The sequence below is a fragment of the Medicago sativa genome, chromosome 6 (assembly GCF_051527215.1).
Source record: "Medicago sativa cultivar Bolivia chromosome 6, Bolivia_mono, whole genome shotgun sequence".
Taxonomy (NCBI): Eukaryota; Viridiplantae; Streptophyta; class Magnoliopsida; order Fabales; family Fabaceae; genus Medicago; species Medicago sativa.
This window is the reverse complement of record NC_140754.1, coordinates 66326695-66346472: the sequence shown is the minus strand read 5'-3', so window position 1 is coordinate 66346472 and position 19778 is coordinate 66326695. Positions and strand designations below refer to the sequence as shown.

General features: G+C 34.0%; 2 protein-coding genes and 1 pseudogene across 2 annotated transcripts; 1 reads left to right on the top strand and 2 right to left on the bottom strand.

Moving 5' to 3' along the window:
• Nucleotides 1-1612: 1612 nt before the first annotated feature.
• Nucleotides 1613-2400, bottom strand: LOC146916440 (dehydration-responsive element-binding protein 1E-like; annotated as a pseudogene).
• Nucleotides 2401-12612: 10212 nt separating this feature from the next.
• Nucleotides 12613-15027, bottom strand: LOC146916439 (serine/threonine-protein phosphatase 7 long form homolog). The gene is made up of 4 exons (XM_085721636.1): nucleotides 14965-15027; nucleotides 14123-14847; nucleotides 13946-14036; nucleotides 12613-13875 (listed from the first exon to the last, which is right to left on the bottom strand). Exons 1-4 carry the CDS (start codon nucleotides 15025-15027, stop codon nucleotides 13492-13494), a joined length of 1263 nt encoding a protein of 420 aa, XP_085577762.1. The 3' UTR covers nucleotides 12613-13491.
• Nucleotides 15028-16719: 1692 nt separating this feature from the next.
• LOC146916438 (uncharacterized) lies at nucleotides 16720-18531 on the top strand. The gene is made up of 2 exons (XM_085716990.1): nucleotides 16720-17559; nucleotides 17648-18531. The coding sequence occupies exons 1-2, from the start codon at nucleotides 16815-16817 to the stop codon at nucleotides 18475-18477; spliced, it is 1575 nt and encodes a 524-aa protein (XP_085573116.1). The 5' UTR covers nucleotides 16720-16814; the 3' UTR covers nucleotides 18478-18531.
• Nucleotides 18532-19778: the final 1247 nt, after the last annotated feature.

Below are 19778 nucleotides of genomic sequence, written 5' to 3'. Positions count from 1 at the left end.
CTCATCTTTTTATATATAGAGGAATTCTACTAATATTGTTTAATCAAACTTAATGTTTCGCTGCCTAAATTTCAAGCATTCTTAATTTATATAACGAGTTAGTCTTTCTTTGCCATATAGTTGTAATTTCACTAGTTTGATAAAAATGCATCTTATATGTTACAACTTAATTTTTCTTGAACTTAAGAATTTTGTATGAATTTATTTTGCAGTGATCATGATGGTGGTAATCTTAGCTTTCTCACAGATTTTCTCTTTTCTGCATTAGTCATGTCTTGCCCACACCATGTCACCCTCAATTATCAGCTCTACTAGGGGAAGAAATTAATTAGAATCTCTCATCTGATACCTGAAACTTTTTACTTTGAATGGAAGCTTCACCTATGCCAAGCTGTGCATTGAATTCCTCCACCTTTCAATACTTGAACACCATATTGTACTGTTCGGGAACAGAACTAGTGCATATGAGGATCAGGTACGGCAGAGAGAGAGCTTTATTCGGGGTAGTCGTGGTTGTTCTCCGTAGGAGAAGAGAAAACCTGCAAATCAGGTTAGCACTCAGACGCTCAAGTTAGTGTTTATACTTGAGAGAAAAGTGTGACAAAATGTGAAAAAAAGTCATAGCACCTGTTTATACTTGAGTTCGGTGTAACTGATCTTGTGGAATCCAACGAAGGATGCGGGAGTTCGTTAGATTGATCTAACGGAGTGTGAAACAACCAATCACAGCTTGTCGCTATTTATTGGTGATTATTTTTCTTGCGATATAGCATTTTTCTAATTAAACTGGCATTAATTGAAGGATATTTTACTGCCGTTAGTGTTAATTTACACACATAACATAAGATGGTAAAAGGAAGTTAAACTCCAATTCCAAATAAGATAGATACATACCCTTCTGAAATGACACTCCTGAGCAAACATTTTTTGTTTTTGTTTGTTGGCCGGGTTGCATAGATTATGCATTGTCCCTATTAACTGAGCTAAGCTCACGAGGACACTCTTAAGAAAACTGTTGAGCATATCAATCACTGGCTTCTGATTATAAGTTGCAAACCTGATTAATAAAAGCACTTTGCCAATTTTTGTTTTTATCTTGCCAAGACGAAAACAAAGAAACCCAACTCAGACTGGGATTGCGGTCAGGGCGGCAACAATCACAATCATTGATATTACGGAAAAATAAGAAGAGAGACACTGATTTTAATTATAGTTACAAATTATAGTTACAAACTATTTTTTAAAATCCTACAAAAGAGAGGTTAAAAGAAGAATAAGAAGAGAGACACTGATTTTAATTACCTCCTTCAACTTAATTTAATAAGTTAATGAAGTTGACACTGATTTTGACATACCAAACTTCTATTCTTCTTTCATATATAATGATAGAAGGGATGAGAAGCACTTATGCTCTATTAATACCTGCATTTACAGAAAATGAATTTGCTCTTCAATATCAACATATTTATATATGAACAATCACTACTGCTAATAAAAATGGTTGCAGAACAGACAGTTTCCATTCTACAATCCAGAAATATAAAAAAAAAAAAAAAAATATAAACAAACACACCATATTTAAAATAGCTATTCATCAAAAGAAAATTAAAAATTAATAATTCCATAGTGATACCTCTTCATCTTGAAAATCTGGAAAGTCTTGAACATGAATATCTTCATACTCATGATACCCAAAGCTATGTGTAGGAGACATTAGCGCCATATTCCTCAACAACTCTGGCATGTTCATCGTCCCCTCTTCTTCCTCTTCCATACAAGTCCTACTCTGCTCCTCCGTAGAAGAGGTGGCAATAGCCGTGTCAATGTCATTAGTCATCGAAGTCTTGTCCGGTCTGAAAGCCTCTGCGGCCTGTGCAGCCGCTTTTTGTATATCTTTTGCCTGAGTGGTGGCAGGTATAGGGAGTCGCCACGCGGAGTCTGCAAAGTTGAGACAGGCGTAGCGTCCCCTTAATGCCATTGAAGCAACATCATGTGCCCGGGCTGCCATCTCGGCAGTTGGAAAAGTGCCTAGCCAAATCTTAGTCTTCTTGTTTGGCTCCCTCATTTCACACACCCATTTATCTAAGTTCCTCTTCCTCACACCCCCTATATACCGGGTGGCGAGTCTCCTGGAACTTCTTCCTCCCAGCACGCTTCTTTGGAGTCGTCGCAGCTAACCTCACTTCCTCGTTGGGAATTGACATCCCCTGAGAGCCCTCTGAATTCGCAAATGAACTCTCGGTGGAATTTGGAGAAAACTGGTGTGGATAAGAAGAGTTGGTAGTTGTTAACATATCCATGTGCTAGAGATAGTAGAAAAAAGTTTTGATAGTGAAATCTAGAATTGAAGATAAGAGTTTGTTATGAAGTAAAGAGCTTGAAATTTTGTTGTTGAGATTTAAGAAAACCAAGAGAAAGGTTGTATACTTATAAGGAAGCATAGTTTGGTTTGCATAAAAGAAAAATTAAGTAAACAGTTAGAGTGTGAGTGTGAGTGTGTGTGTGTGTGTGTGTGAGGGAATTGGATATATTTCAGAAGTTTGAGAAGCCAGGTGGTTGGCTATAGTGGATTGGTTATGAATTATTTTCAAAGAGAACAGCAAACTGATGATGAGAGAAGAGACAAGGAAATATAAAGTATGCCCAAAAGAGGGTCACCATACCATGCCCAAAAGAGTAATAATGTTCTCAAAAATATCTTCAAAGACACTGTATAATGTTTGTTTTCCCATGACATATTCTAAATAAATATCTTCAAAGACACTGTATAATGTTTGTTTTCCCATGACGGTGAGAACTACGTTACCCTCTCTTGTTTAGGGGGTAATTTACCCTCTCATGATATCAACCAATCAAAATGTAATATGCATAGACAACATTAAATGTCAAATAAATGAATCAATTTTTTCTAAAAATAAAAAAGTTCATCTTAATCATAAGGTAACTTTTAATACTTTTAATTTTTATTTAGAGTAAATTACACTCCCCTCCCCTCTTATGTTAAAATATACACTTCCCTCCCTTTAAAAATAAAATCTACACTCCTCTCCCTCTAAGATGCTTGAATTACAAGCCTCTCCCTTAATAATTAAATATGTACTATACTTTAATCTATTTTAACATAAATAAATATTTTTATGATATATACTAATTTTGAACCACCATTTAAGAAAAATAAATTCATTTCTTTATAATTTAAATATCAATGGTAATTAAACTTAAATATTTTGCTATTAAGTTTATAATTTATAGTATAAAACTAATTTTTATATAACCATATTTTATTGTATTTAGTAATTATTGTAATTTTATTTTTTGGTTGTTTCATATTTTATAATAGGGTTTAAAATTATATGTTAATGTAATTGTGAATAAAAAATAGCGAAAAATATGTATTCAAATTTTGATTATGTTAAAATAGACCTGTGGTACTTTTTTTTTAAATGTGTTAGATTATTTTATTTTATTTTTGCTAGATTATTGAGGAAGTAAAGTGTAGATTTTAACATAAGAAGAGAGAAGAATGTAATTCAAGATTCTCTTAAGGGAGGGGAATGAAATATTTTCTAATATGTTTGGAATAAGGGGGGAGGGGAGTGTATATTTTAACATAATAGGGGAGGGGAGTGTAATTCAAGAATCTTTGAGGGGAGAAGTGTGTAATTTACTCTTTTATTTAATTATATTAAGGTGTTCAATCTTAATTAATTTACACTACAAGACTTATAACAAATAAAATTTTTACATCAAATTTCTTTCATCTGCATGTCCTTAAATTCATCACTTACATTAATAAAATTTCTTCCATTCCACAGCCCCGAATGTGAGAACAAAAACATCTCCTTCATTCAAATTTCTTCTTTATTCTTCCCTATTGATCAATTCTTGTTTCTTTTTCGTTTTCTTCCCATTTTGATTGTTCAATTTTGTCGTTCCAAACTGCTGCAGTTTCAAAGTGAGAATTGTCGTTGTTTCTAGAACCGCGTCAGGTATCGTGACTTTTTATTTTATTTAAGTAGCCAACCTAATAAAATCTGCTAACACACATAGACCTGCCCCACTATCAGCCAAAGCCTTTAAGTCCAAACAAAAGAACAAAAGCCTCGTGACATAACCATTTCAGCAGCAACCGAAAAAAATGCTAGCAAACTCCCAAAACATCACAGCAGCAACACCTGCTAACAATCCTTAAAGTATAACGGATGACTTACTCAATTGTTATAATTAACTACCTCACAACCAAGAAAAATCAAATCAAAAAGAAAAATCAACTCACCATATCTGACGTGGTTCTGGAAATAACAGTAATTCTCACGATATTTGGAATCAAACGAACGACGACGATTCTCACGAAAATTGAAAAATGCGGCAGTTTAGAACGACAAAATTGAACAATCAAAATGGGAAGAAGAAATTTTATGAATGTAACGGATAAATTTAAGGACATTCAGAGGAAAGAAATTTGATGTGAAATTTTAATTGTTCTAAGCCAGTCTTGTCGTGTAAACTAATTAAGATTGAACAACTAAATATAATTAAGGCAAGATTACATTTGGGGTCCTTTATCTTATTTTTTTTGTAACAATTTGGTCATTTATCTTTATTTTTTTCCTGTTTAGGTCCTTTATCTCTCTTAAAAGCACATATACATCTTTTTTCTCATTTTTTATTAAAAAATACATAATTTTACTTCTAAAAATATATTTTTATTAAAAATGAAAAAAAAATCCAGAAATATGATGAAGATGTTCATCATCTTCATCTTCTTCCTTTGAATCTTCATCATCTTCTTTAAATAAAAAAAATTCCACTAAAATATATCTCCAAATATCATGAATTAATGTTATATTCACCTCAAATCTTCTTTTAAACACAAAAATCAAAACCTTAATTTCACAAATGTTGCAAGGCAGATGGTGGAGGCTTAGTCACTGGCGGAAGGGTTAGGCTTTACAAAAGTTAAGATTGTTCTGGAAACAACAAAATTGATGTGCAAAGCTGCTCTCAACTTTGGGGTTATTTTTATGCCGGGTTTGAATATTGAGTTAGAAAATAATAATAATATATGGTGTGACAATTTATATAACTAATTTTTTTTTTTTTGTGATGAAACTAAATGTCTTTTCTATAGGGTTTTGATTTTTGTGTTTAAAAGAAGATATGAGGTGAACATAATATTAATTCATGATATTTGGAGATATATTTATGTAGAATTTTTTCTGATTCAATGAAGATGATGAAGATTCAAAGAAAGAAGATGGAGATGATGAACATCTTCATCATATTTTTTTTTTATTTTTAATAAAAATATATTTTAAAAAATAAAATTATGGATTTTTTAAATAAAAAAATGAGAAAAAGGATGTATATGTGCTTTTATGAGAGATAAAAGATCTAAACGGAAAAAAATAAAGATAAAGGACCAAAGTGTTACAAATAAATAAGATAAATGACCTATAATGTAATCTTGTCTATAATTAAATAAAAATTAAAAGTATTAAAAGTTACCTAAAATTGATTTTTTTTTTAAAGAAAAAATTTACTCATTTATTTGACATTTAATGTTGTCAATGTATATTACATTTTGATTGGTTGATATCATGAGGGGGTAAATACCCTCTAAATAAGAGAGGGTAATCTAGAAAAAACCTCCCATGACATATTCTAAATAAGGTAATTAAACGGTTGTCAAATGACAGGAATTAATATGCTATTTTTAGCACTTAATTCCATTAATAATTTTGATAGTAGATATACTATTAAAAACAATGAAAATGCTATCATAAATTATGCTATTTTATTTTTAAAGAAATGAAATTTAATGTTTTTCAATAAATAATTGCTATTTCTAGAAACTTTAACATGTGCCCTAAGACCACAAATTAACATGACCCTAAAAACAATACTTCCTCCATATCGTTTTAATAGCCGTTTTAGAGTTGTGAGCGATTCTTATGAAAATGATTAGTTGAGTTGATATTAATGATAAAATTAGTATTACCTCTATCGCTAAGACTCTTTTGAGAATTTTTTTGTCCCTTTTTATAAGACACATTTGCTATTTCTAACTACATTAATTATTTCTTCACTTGCACAACATATTTATGGGAATGGATTGTCTCCTGTGTTTTTTCTCTGCAGTTTTCTCCAGTGAAAAATCTAAGCCCTTCATTTATTTTAATGGTAGATCAATGGATAGGATCAATTGATTTCATCTCCCTCTCTTTTCACGTAAAACATCACACCAGCTTCATCTTCTTCAACAACAATAACAATAACAACAAAAAATTATCTATAGTTCAAATATAATCAATTGAATCGCAGCTCCCCTTTGGGCAGACATAAGATACAATCCAAGCATCTGTCATGTAGTTTCCAAGCAATTGATATAATTCCAAGCAATTGTCATTGTTTCCAAGCAATTTACATCAACAGGCGTTGCCGCACTGCTCCACCGCCGCAGTTACCTACACGTTTCATTTGGAACTAGACAGGGGTCGCCGCTACTTCAACCACAGTTTCTCTCCCGTCGTGAATCACGGTTTCTATCGGCGCCGACGTGGAGTATCATGGAGTTGCAAATCTTAGGAATGGAGATCAGAATCGGATTGCGATGAGTTTGTTTGAGGAAAAAGGGGAAAACTGGATACATACCAGCCAAAACGAACTGATGGATTAAACAGAGGAAAGGCCAAAACGACAAGCCATTTATGAATTATTAATTCTGTCCATTAATCTACAATTAAAATAAATGAAGGGCTTAGATTTTTCAATGGAGAAAACTGTAGAGAAAAAACACGGGAGACAATCCATTCCCCATATTTATTATACATCTTTTTCCTCAATCAACAATAAATAGCATGTTGAAACATAAACAAACTATCTCTATTAAAGGATAAAATTGTGAAACAATGGTCATTGCAAACAATTTTAATATAAATATCAACTTTCTTAATACCCGTGATTTTGGCAGAACGGTCTTATATATAGGGACGAATATAATTAACTAAAACACATTTATTAAGTGTAGTTAGAGTAGTAGTTGATTGAAATTTAATAAATAAAGGTAAATAATATGGGAAAAAAAATAATAAATGTTGCATTGAGATTCTAAAGTAATAATAATTTTAATTTTTTATATCTTTTTTTTTTGTCAAGTAACTTAGTGGTTAGAAATTCACTTTTATAAAATGAATAAGTGGGGTGTTCGGGGTTCAAAATGACAATTACTTTTATAAATAGAAAAAACTATATAAAAATGACAATTAAAATGAGACGGATGGAGTAGTCAATTGTAGAAAATGAAAAATAGCTGCACACACTATATTAGTAACTGTTCCAAAAGAAGGAAAATATTGTAAAATATAGACATAGCAAAGAAAAAGAATTGTAAAATATTGCTAAAAAAAATAAGGAAAATAGTGTGTGCACAAAAAAGTTATTTCGAAGTAAAATATTGCTAAAAAAAAAAAGAATTGTAAAATATTGATGAGTTTATTTTATTTTATTTAAAATTTTTACACGAATTTGTTGAGTTATAATTGAATAATGCTTCCAATCTGATAACTTTTGTTTAAATGATAAAGAAGGAAAATAACAAAAATAGATGATTCATAAAAAAAGAAAATGTTTAGGTATTATTTCTAATATATATTGACCAAATTGTCTTTGTTTTTTTAATTATTGTTATGACTTAGTTGTTCGGTTTTAAGTATTGTCAATAAATTGTCCCAAAAAAAAAAAGTATTGTCAATAAATTAATTGTCACTTGCTCAAGAATTAATTGATTGTCACATCTATGGCAGTGGTTTAAATACTCTCTCCGGTCTCAAATGTAAGAAACAAAAAAATAATGCACACATATTAAGAAAGTGGATTAACCTTATTTAAGTCATTATAAAAAGTGACATTTTTTCAATTTTACCCTTGTTTTGGAGTAGTAAAGACATTAATGATGAAGTGAGTTTAATGAGGGTAAATTTGGAATTGAAACATTTAATAGGTTCATTTTACTATACTTTTTCTTATATTTGAGACCACCAATTTTATTTTTTTGTTTCTTACATTTGAGATCGGAGGGAGTATAAACTACCTTGTCTGAATTTCTTTTCGAAGACTAAAATTTCCTTTTATTTTTCTCAAGAACTAAATTAATTTTCAGTTTTTCTTACAAGTTAAAATAGACTTTGACTTTTGTATTTTCTATTTTTTCACCGTCATTTTTGTGTCTTCTAAAGATAAACTAGTTTATGAAATTGTGTACGTACTAGAATGAGTAGTTAGCACCGCACCAATTGTTACTACATCCGTTTCCAAGTATAAATCGCTATGTCAATATCATCTAAATTAAAAAATATAATTAATTTTGTATGGGAAATATAAATTATAGGTTATAGTATTTTATAAAATTATCTTTATAATAATTTTTTTACAAATAACTTATAATTTCGGTCTCAAACAAATTTCAGTAGTTTTCCATTTCTTAACCATAGAACTGGCACGTAGGGAAAAGGTGCTTGAATTCGCGCGTAAGGAAGATGATACCTTACAAAGACAGTTGAGTTCCTCTCTTACATCCACGTGTTCTTAGAAATCAATTACTCGTTAATTTGTTTCAATTTATTTGTATTTGGAATATCATCGTACGGACTCGAGAAAAAGTATCAAATGAAATATGAAGAAAGAAAAGGTTCTCATAATAAAATATATGTATAAGTACTAGTGCGTTGTGTGCGTGAGCGTGACTGGTTTTAGATAGCATAATATCTATTTCAAGGATGGAAATAATATCTATATTTGGATCTATTTTTTATTTTTTAGCAATATTTGGATCTATTTGAAGGATGGAAAAAATATCTATATGTGGATCCCCTAAGAAAAATATCTGTATTTGGACACAACAATATTCATTTTTTATTGATGAGTTTCAATCATGCAAGTAGCTCATTTCGGGAAATATTTTAACTTTACTCGATGGTGGCAATTAATTAGACTCATGCTAATGATGATAATTTGATAGTGTTCCCTTAAAAAATACGCTTCCTTTTTAAATGTGGTTTTAGTACGGATTTAACATTTTTATTTATGTTATGAATATAATAAATGGATGTCTTAAGTGACGCTACATACTAAACTCTTATATTTATCTCTTAAGTGACGTCATATTACTTATATCTAAGTTACACTTACTTGTAATTATCCCTTAAGTATTTAACTCTTAAGTCATATTATTGTACTTCTCTATAAATAGAGACCACATGTAACATAATTGTACACTACAAGAGAATAATAAAATCATCCTTCTTCTCTCCATTTCTCTCTCCTTCTCTGCTTCTATTTATTCTTGTTCTTATTCTAATAGTTTCATAAAACGTAATCATTAGAGGAATCAATACATACATGAACTGGTAAAAGGATAAAGAAATCGCCCTCCTAGCCGTCTTGTAGTCTCAAAATTGCATTTTGCTCTCTTCAAATTGTAACCCTTGTCTTCAGAATAGACTTCAGCTTAAATAGGCACAGAAATTAGCCTAAAATCGTGTCACGTTTTAAGTAAATCGTGACACGTTTTCCTCTGAATAACAAACAGCTGAATTAAGGTTTCCTCAAATCGTGACACGTTTTTGCCATCGTGACATGTTTTCCTCAATGTCGAAAGCATGTTTTTGGTCTTCTAAAATCGTGTCACGTTTATACTAAATCGTGACATGTTTTCTTTCTTTGCATTTTCTTCAGTTTTTCTGCTCTTTTTGCTGCATAAGTTGCATTGTGAACTCCAATTTGTGATCAAAATACATATAAAATTATGTAATGATGAGATGTCATCAATGGTCTTATGACCATAGCCGACTAGCTCTAAATTTTACTCTTCTTTATACTTTCAAAGCTCTTTTGACAAAAAATTTCCATATCGTTTGATTCTCAACTCGGTATCATTACCTCGGTTGTGATTTTCACGATACTTTCTACGGCACAAGACATAAATTTTCATCGTGATTTTTTATCCACCATTTTGTTCTTACAATTTGTGATGGATAAATTGGCATGTGTGCTAAATTGTAACAAATAATAAAGTGATAAGTTATCATCTCCATATGAATTGTCATTCAACTAACATAATTTATTTGATTAAATGAAATAAAAGAGGTCATGGTTTTGAAATTTTGGATTGATTGCACAATAAGAGTTGTTGTTGATTGCAGAAAATAAAAGGGATTTATTTAGAGGTTTATCAATGATTATGATTCTTCGAATCCCTTATATCTTCCTTGTTAGATTAGACCTAACGATCCCTAATAAATTAAGAGTTCTTGTTCATATGTAATTATTCTGGTAAATTTGAGGTTGTGAATTAATCTCTCAACCTAAGATCAGTTAAATCGTCTAGGTTTGTCAGACCTAGGATTGTAAAGCATTATAACGACCAAAACATAGAAAACATAGATCATGAATGAATAAAGAAATTGCATTAATTGAATCCAACAAATAAATAGAGGTTCACCTTTGAACCCTAATCTTTAGGGTTCAATTAGTGACACATGGTAACTGAATACATAAACAAAGAAAAGATAAACATATTCGAGAATAGGTGGAAGGAGAAAAACCCTCTTTGATGCTTCCGATGCTTAACCCCTGCTTTAAACCACCAAGTTTTTTAAATGAATATAAGTGTGTGCAGGGGTATCTATTCATACGCGTCTTTACTTCTAGGTTAAGTTAAGAATTAACGGCTTTTTCCTTCAATCCAACTTGGAAAATAAGCAAAAACATAATTCTGCCCGAAGGGAATCGGCGGGGTGCATTGCACATGTTTTTGGCGCATTAGGCAATAGCTAGAGTGGCTTCTTGGCCATTCAATGCACCTTGCGCTTTTTGTATGCGCATGGGCACTTTTGACCGCGCTAGGGGCGAGCAACTACTCTAAATAGCATATAATTTGTCTTGAAATGCAAATAAAATAACTAAAGACATAGCAAGAAGTCAGAATTTACATGAATTTTTGAAATTAACATACGTTTTTAGAGAGGTTGCTCATATAATTTATTTTCCACCTTGAAGCTTTGACTAATTTACCATTGTTGGAACAAAATTGGATTAATTTACTTACAACGCCTCTGAAGTTTTTGAGATAACAAAGTATTGGAGAATAATTGGATATGTTAAAGTATGTTTTAGTATGCAGGATTATAGATTAATTTGTTAGCAAAAGATATTTGTTATCTTACTGTCAGAATACAATTGTTGCACAATTGTTGCCTATCAAGATAAGCATTAGGTAGATAAGTATACGTGTGTGTATATCAAGCATTTTAGATTTTTCTTGTGAAACTATAGCAATGTAACTGATGCAATTACCAGAGCTAGCCTGGCCACCCAAATATAGATTGTCTTTATTCTTTTCAACGTAACGTGGGACAGCAAAGGTATTTGCCCCATACCCCACCTGTTTAGAAAGAAAGTCTTTTAGCCATATATTAAGAAAGTCAGTGACATGCTCAAGCTAAAAACATAATACACCCATACTACAATGACCAATTCGTACCAGAGATACACACTTGGAATGTTGTTTTCACGGGAATTAGTTTTATAATTTAAAAGATTAATTAAGTTTTTAGTCCTTATAAATATTCATAGTTTTGTTTTTAGTCCCTACAAAATAAAATCACACTTTCTAGTTCCTGTGACATTTTCCTTAAGCATTTTAGGGGCCAAAAATCTTGATGGAATTTTTGACAGGGACTAAAATGCTGATGGAAAAATTTTATAGGGACTAAAAATGCTGACGGAAAATTTTATAGGAACTAAAAAGTGAGATTTTATTTTGTAGGGACTAAAAACAAAATTCAGAATATTTATAGGGATCATTTACTTAATTAACCCTAATTTAAAAAAGTTTAACAATGCAGTTTGTTGTCCGCTTATTTTCCACTCATGTATGTCATTGGAATGGATTGTTTTCATTAGAGTTTTTTCTATTTTGCTTAATTATAACATACTTCCGTCAAACTCAATCTTTCATGTTTTCTGGTTGAAATGATAAGAAAAATTGATAAATACATATATTTTTAACTATCGTAAAATTCAGTAAATCATAGTATTTATCCTTTGCAATTGATAATTATGTTATTATTATGTTTTACAGCGATGTCTTTTTTTTAATATTTATACATATATTCTAATAATTTTTAAACCAGGAAAATATTTTATTGTTTGTTTTTTCTTTGACAGGGACTTTTAGTGTTTTTTTGTGCTGGACAAGGACTTTAGTTTTGTTGCTATGTGAGAAAATCACTGTGAGTGACCCCATAAGTTTTCTTGCGTGTGCTTCTCACTCACCCAAATGGAGAAAAGAAAGAATTTTTTTTTTTCCGACCCTGTTTGCCAAAAAAATTCCAAAGTTGACCCCCTATTGAAAAAAAATACAGAAATGACCCACTTTCAATTTTTGGGGTTTTTTTTTTGTCGTTTTCTTCAGTCCCGCCGTTTCAATTGGCGGGAATGAGCCGTCATCCTGACAAACGTCCCGTCGTGACAGGCCAGGCTGCTGCAGGTTTTTTTTTTATTATTTTTTTTTCAGTACCGCCATTTCAAATGGCGGGAATGAATATATTATTTTTTTTTTCGTTTTTTTAATTTTTTGGCCATTGTTTGTTTATTTAAAACACAAATAATAATAAATGAAAATTAATGATAATAAATATTAATTTATTAATTTTAAAACACTAATTATTTTATTCATACGAAATAAAAACAAAAACTACTTTCTCCTCGGCAACCATTTACGCCAATGTAAACTATGACCTCCCGTAGCACATAATTTATCTTTTTTAGTTCGAACGGGTCGTTGATCTTGCTCTTCCTCTTCCTCTTCCTCTTCCTCATCTTCTTCCTGTTCCACATCCTCATCAGGAATTTCAGCATCATCATTAGTTTCCATAGCGACTTCATTTTGCACTTGTGGAGCTGAGTTGGTCCAGATTTCGTTAAAGAAGTCATCGTCATTAAACCCTGCTGCCAGACTTTCTATAGTATTAGTTTGTGAATTTGTCCAATGAGGTGCGTAGTTTGTTTGGGGATAGTTTACAATGTGTGGGGGGGTTGGTAGGTTGAACGAGGAGTACTGTGATTGGTCTGGGTAACTGGTTTGTGTGGTGTACTGAGTTGGATTGTAGTCATCAAATGAATAGTTTGATGTTCGGGAGCTTTCTCCATGATGACTTTGTTGAGAATAGGTTGGATATGGGATTGGGGTGTTACATAAGAATTGGTTTGTGGGTTGTGGCGGTGATTGGTAAGTTTGGTTGTAGTTGTAGTTGGTGGATGGGTTAAAGCTTTGGTCAAAGTTAGTGGGTGGAGGTGTCATGAATTGGTTGTATGTTGGAGGTGTATTTGACCACATATTTTCATCTGGCACCGTATAGGTTTCTGGCGTTGCAGGATAGTCATGCGACAATTGTGGTAAAATTCTTGCACATGTTTGCCTTGGGTTTGTCAATAATACATCTCTAGAAAGCCACAGATGATTTCCGAAAAATTCCAATACCATGCAAAATATTGACGATTTGGATAAACCTCATGGTTATACCGAACGCCCTGAAGTGCTAATTGATGTCGTTGGTTCCAGTTTTGGACTTGACGATGATGCTTATCTCTCCACGAGCCTTTAATTTTATCTTTTGTCAAATTAATTTTGTGGAAAGCTTTCAAATTATCTGGTAAGGCAGGTGGATATTGTGGTAAGCCGAATTGAAGCCGAACTCTATCCGTTTGATGCCTCTCGACTATCTGAAAATTGATGAGATATGTGTTGGCAGACCATATCTGGCTTTCTTCTTCGTTGGTGTAATGGAATTTGAGATAAGTCCTCCAGGAGAACTGTTTAAAAATAATGAATATTAGTCTTCAATTGTTGACTAAAAAGCAATCACGAAAAAAAATGTAATACCTGATCATATGTCATGGTGTCGATTTTTGAACGTATAGATACGAGATTATGCCGAGGATGTTCCACGAATTTATTACCATGTGCTAGCCATCTAATTAATTTTTAAAATGTTATAGTTAACATAGGCTGGATAAATGTATTTAAAAATTAATAAAAAATAACATTTATTTTACTTACATATTTGCCAACGGAAGTTGTGTATCAGCTTGTGGTGTTTGTCTTGGCACGGGAGCTAAGCATGACATTCTTGACCACGCCCATGCTTGTAAGAGAATTGTGCACCCAGGCATGTCGCTAGTGCCATATATTGCGCCGTCACACAAGGATCTATATAGCGTGGCCAAACAAGCTGAACCCCAACTGTATTGTCCAACCTCCTCAGGTGATTTATCCAACAATTGCAAAAATGATAAATGTACAAGGTTACCACTAATATTAGGCATTATTCGAGAGCCTATCAAGTATAAGACATAGGCTCTAAACATATTTAGAGTCGTGGGGGGACCTGCCATACCAACACCATTGACATAATCTTCAAGCCATGATAATTTTATACTCTTCCCGTCATGTCGAGTATTCATTGGCTTACTTCCTAAAATTGGTTCAACAATCTCCCACCCAACTTCCGTTTTCCTGGTAACCGGTTCACCGTTAATCTTTAAACCAAGGAGCATATGAACGTCTTCCAACGTTATTGTACACTCGCCTGATGGAAAAAGAAACGTGTGTGTCTCCGGCCTCCATCTTTCACACAACGCGGCAATTAAACGATTATCAACGTTGTATTTGTTTAACTTAGTAAAGTCCCACAATCCGGGTGATCTTAAGCTATCTTCAATGGTTGGGGGCGCCGGGGAAATCTTACGATGACAGCGAACTCGAAGGTAATGTTGTTCTTCGTTCTACAAATAAAAAAATACAATGAAAAATTAATCAACACTTATTTGGTGTTTTACTAATTATACATAAATAATAGTAATATAATTGAGTTTCAATGGAATAAAATAATATTAACTTACATTAATAGTTTCTGAAATATGACAGGATCTATGTTTGTTGCCTAAATAAAGGATGTCTCCCATCTTGTAAATTAGAAGGAAAGAAAAGCTTTGAGGTATGTTATTTTTCACAAGAAAATAAAGGATTGATTGAGAGCAATTATTTTTTTGAGAGGTGATTGAGAGTAATTTATAACTGATGTATAGTGTTCAACTACAACACTGATTTTATAGAAGGAAAATTTAAGTCTTATGAATACTACAACAGCTAGTTTCAATAAATCAGTGTGGTCTTTTCAAGCATGCATGCACAGTTTCAAGAATCTTTGAATTTTTCACAGCAGGATTCACGTGTCCCTTAAAACAACAGCATAATTTTTCAATCCCTTCCATTACCGCCATTCCAAACGGCGGGAATGCTCAGATTCCGACCACGTAGCCAATCAGGTTTATACACGTGGCTCTGTTCAGACTTAAAAGGACTGTTCACGCGCCTGCACGTCCACTGTAGCGCGTGCTTGCCTCTGCTTACAACCTATCACGCGCCTGCAAAGCTGCCAATGCACTGTAGCGCGTGCTTGTCTCTTAGTTCAGTACCGCCATTTCAAATGGCGGGAATGAAGTAGCCACTAATTGTTTGACACGTGGCAATGTTGCCTTATTTTGGAACCCTTGCATTCGCCTATATTAGTCTCTTCTTAACGCTTAGAAACTTGCAAATATTTTCAACACACAAAACAACAATGGCACCCACACCAGAGAATATCTTTTTCATTGTCCATTACAATGGAAAAGTTTCAAGAAATCAATTTGGTTCATTTTTTGAAAGTGAGCAAAGAAAATGTTTTTACGTTAGCATCAAAAGCACCATTGATCATTTGAAAAAAAGAATAGAGCAGAAGCTACACCTTAGTGAATCTCAGGTGATATCCAAAATTATATATCGAGCACCACAGACCTTTGCTGAAGGTCAATTCCAGTATAATGACACCGAAATATACGACAATGATGACATTGCAGATATGTTTGCCACTCACAAATATTTTAATGCGATCGGTTCCATTGAGTTATCGGTTACGATTGAAAACCGGGAGATTCCACAACATCGTCAAACACCACAACCGCGTCAAACACCTCAACACAATCAAACACCACGATATGAATATGAACCCTCATCTTCATCACAACAATTATCGTACACCCAACTGTTCTCACAAACACAGTATGAGTTTGAACCCCCATCTTCATCACAACAATTACCGTACACCCAACCGTTCTCACAAACACAATATGAGTTTGAACCCTCATCTTCACAACCACCACCGCAAACGCAACCACAAACACAAACCCGCCTAGAAGATCTTTTCACTTGTCAGTTTGAAGACATCCCAGACAACATTCAAGAACAAGAAGAAGAAGCTAGTAGTGAAAGTGACAAAGACGAGGCACTTCAGCATGATGCAGATGAAGAAGACGAACACCAAAACAGAAATGAAGAAGAAGATATTTGGAGGAACATTATGTCTGGCACACAACCACAACCACCGCAACAGGCAGTGCCGATCAGAGCCGCTTACTGTCCACCGCTGCATATGCGTAACGTTGACGTTGATGCATATGATGCTCTACCTACAGACAATCACTGGAATACTAATGTTCCTGTCGATGGGGTTATTGAGCAAGGAATGACATTTCACAGCAAAGAAGATTGTTTGCATGCAATCAAGTCTTTCCACATCCGACAATCGCTGGATTACAATGTTATACACTCAGATCCAAGAAGATATGTCATTCAATGTACCCTCGAGACTTGTCAATTTAAGTTGAGAGCGTCCTTTAGAAAAAGGAGTGGCAAATGGAAGATTGGGACCATGATGGGTCCACACAGTTGCACATCGACTTTATTGTCACAGGATCATCGCAAGCTCAACTACAAACTTATAAGCCAAAGCATCAAAACACTTGTGCATGCAGATGCCTCGGTAACTCCAAACTTGATCATTGCGCACATTAAAGAAAAGTTTAACTACACAACCACATATCGAAAGGTGTGGTTAGCAAAGAACGTGGCCATCGAATCTATTTACGGGAAATGGGAGGAATCTTATAATGATCTTCCGCAATGGTTGAATGTGATGAAGGAGACAATGCCAGGGACCGTCTTTGATTTAAAAACGCAAATTGGCGAGAATGGAGAGACACAATTTCATCGTCTATTTTGGGCCTTCTATCCATGCATCAATGGGTTTAAGTATTGCAAACCAGTTGTCCATGTCGACGGGACGTGGTTGTATGGCAAGTACAAAGGGACATTGTTGCTTGCGGTAGCTCAAGACGGAAACAACAAAACGATTCCAATCGCCTTTGCGCTTGTCGAAGGTGAGACAAAAGAGGGCTGGAGTTTTTTTTTGAAAAATCTAAGAAGGCACGTCACAAAAGGAATATCTGTCTGCATGGTCTCCGAAAGACATGAATCTATTAAAAGCGCATTCAATGACCCAAGGAATGGTTGGCAAGAAACTGGTTCAACTCATGTGTACTGCATTCGACACATTAAGCAAAATTTCATGAGGACAATCAAGGATGGAGATCTTAAAGATGTTGTAAATAATATGGGTAAGCATATTATCTTACGGTTTTTTTTATATCGTGTTATTATTAAATAGGTTCACAATCTAACTAATTGTTTTTTCTTAACGTGCAGGACATGCCCTAAACGTACCCTTGTTCGATTACTATCGTGGTGTAATCCAGAAGGCAAATCAGCGTGCATTAGATTGGGTGGACAATATTCCGAAAGAAAAATGGACTCAAGCATATGACGAGGGTCGACGATGGGGCCACATGACAAGAAACATCGTTGAGTCGTGGAACTCTGTGTTTAAGGGAACACGCAACCTACCTGTTACGCCTATAGTTCAATCAACCTACTATAGGCTGGCATGTCTCTTTGCTGATAGGGCTCAAAAAGCGTTTGCAAGGGTTGGTTCCGGAGATTTGTTCAGTGAATATTGCCAGAATGTGATTAAGGATGACATTGTTAAGTCCAACACCCATCATGTCGAACAGTTTGACCGAGAAAGGTTTACCTTCTCAGTCCGTGAGACCGTCAACTACAGGGAGGGAAGGCGAATGGGAACTTTCATGGTGGACCTCCAAGCGGGGTGGTGTGATTGTGGGAAATTTCAAGCTTTACATTTGCCTTGTTCCCATGTCATAGCCGCGTGTTCTTCATTTCGCTATGATTACACAACCCTTATTCCAGCTGTGTTCAAAAACGAGAGTGTTTACTCCATCTACAACACAGCTTTCAAAGTAGTCCAGGATAAGAGTTATTGGCCCCCATACGACGGTCCCGTGCTTTGCCATAATCCAAACATGCGAAGACTAAAGAAAGGTCGACCCAATAGTACCCGCATAAGGACTGAAATGGACGAGGAGGTGGTAGAGAAGACTCCGACACCGAGACAGTGTGGGTTGTGTCGGCATACCGGTCATATTAGGAGAAATTGTCCAAGTATAAATAACCGATAGTTAATAACGTTATGTATTATGTGTTCAAATAAATTAATATGTTTTTATTTATTATTATTATTTTCTGTTTTTATTAAACAAACAATGGCCAAAAAATTAAAAAAACGAAAAAAAGAATAATATATTCATTCCCGCCATTTGAAATGGCGGTACTGAAAAAAAAAATAATAAAAAAAAACCTGCAGCAGCCTGGCCTGTCACGACGGGACGTTTGTCAGGATGACGGCTCATTCCCGCCAATTGAAACGGCGGGACTGAAGAAAACGACAAAAAAAAAACCCCCAAAAATTGAAAGTGGGTCATTTCTGTATTTTTTTTCAACAGGGGGTCAACTTTGGAATTTTTTTGGCAAACAGGGTCGGAAAAAAAAAATTCGAAAAGAAATGGTTAATGGAGCCCATGTTGTTTTGTCTTTTCACTTTAATTCGTTGCTCTTCCAAAAATAAAAATATTAGCTTTATTTCTTTAATGATTATGCTAAAGTTATTTATTATACTAAAAAAAACTCATAGATTTGTTTTCTATGAAATTTTTTTTTTAATATAGTTTTAACTGTTTGCTGCTCTATTCATTTCTTTTTACTGAATCAAGAGTGAGAAAGACATCAAGGAGCCGTTGAACATCCCAACTATGTCTGTATCCCAAAGGGACTTCAATCCTCTTTCGCTCACTCGTATAATGTGTATATATATATATATATATATATATCAAAAAAGGGAAAAATATTTACAGAGGGGGGACCAAACCAAAACCCTCAAAAGAAAACAGAAATTACGGAAAACGAAAATTAGGTAACCTAGACCGCTCCCTAAAAAAATCCCCCCGAACAAACTCGGGCATAATGTCCCACCAAACCAAGTCCGTAACTACGTGACAATGACACACAAGCTTGTTCGCGCAACCATTTCCTTCGCGAAATATATGAGAGGAGAGCACCTGCATACCATGAGAAAAACAATTATGCCATCGGTTCCTCCACCGAATCGGAACCAAAGATGGTTTGATAAAAGTGAAAAGAGCACTAGTGGAGTCACCCTCAATCCAAATAAACCCCCAATGATGCCTAGCTGCCATTTTTATTGCAATAATGAAACCCATAATCTCAGCTTCAAAAATCGAACAATCACCAAGGTTGGTCGAGAAACCGCCCATTAAAGCGCCAGACCGATCACGAAAAATTCCCCCATAAGCAGCATTAGCATTCCGTAAAGAACCATATGTGTTGACCTTGATGTAAGGAAGAGTAGGGGGCTTCCACACAATCATCTCGTTTAAGAAGATGAGGACTAGATGTCAGACCT

Bases quoted from the DNA above. Each gene is read 5' to 3' on its own strand.
- LOC146916438 (XM_085716990.1), top strand. From the start codon at position 16,815: ATGATGGGTCCACACAGTTGCACATCGACTTTATTGTCACAGGATCAT. The intron at 17,560-17,647 runs GTAAGCATATTA...CTTAACGTGCAG, and splicing joins AGATGTTGTAAATAATATGG to GACATGCCCTAAACGTACCC.
- LOC146916439 (XM_085721636.1), bottom strand. From the start codon at position 15,027: ATGGGAGACATCCTTTATTTAGGCAACAAACATAGATCCTGTCATATT. The intron at 14,848-14,964 runs GTAAGTTAATAT...TTTTATTTGTAG, and splicing joins ATATTTCAGAAACTATTAAT to AACGAAGAACAACATTACCT. The intron at 13,876-13,945 runs GTATTACATTTT...ATTTTTAAACAG, and splicing joins ACACCATGACATATGATCAG to TTCTCCTGGAGGACTTATCT.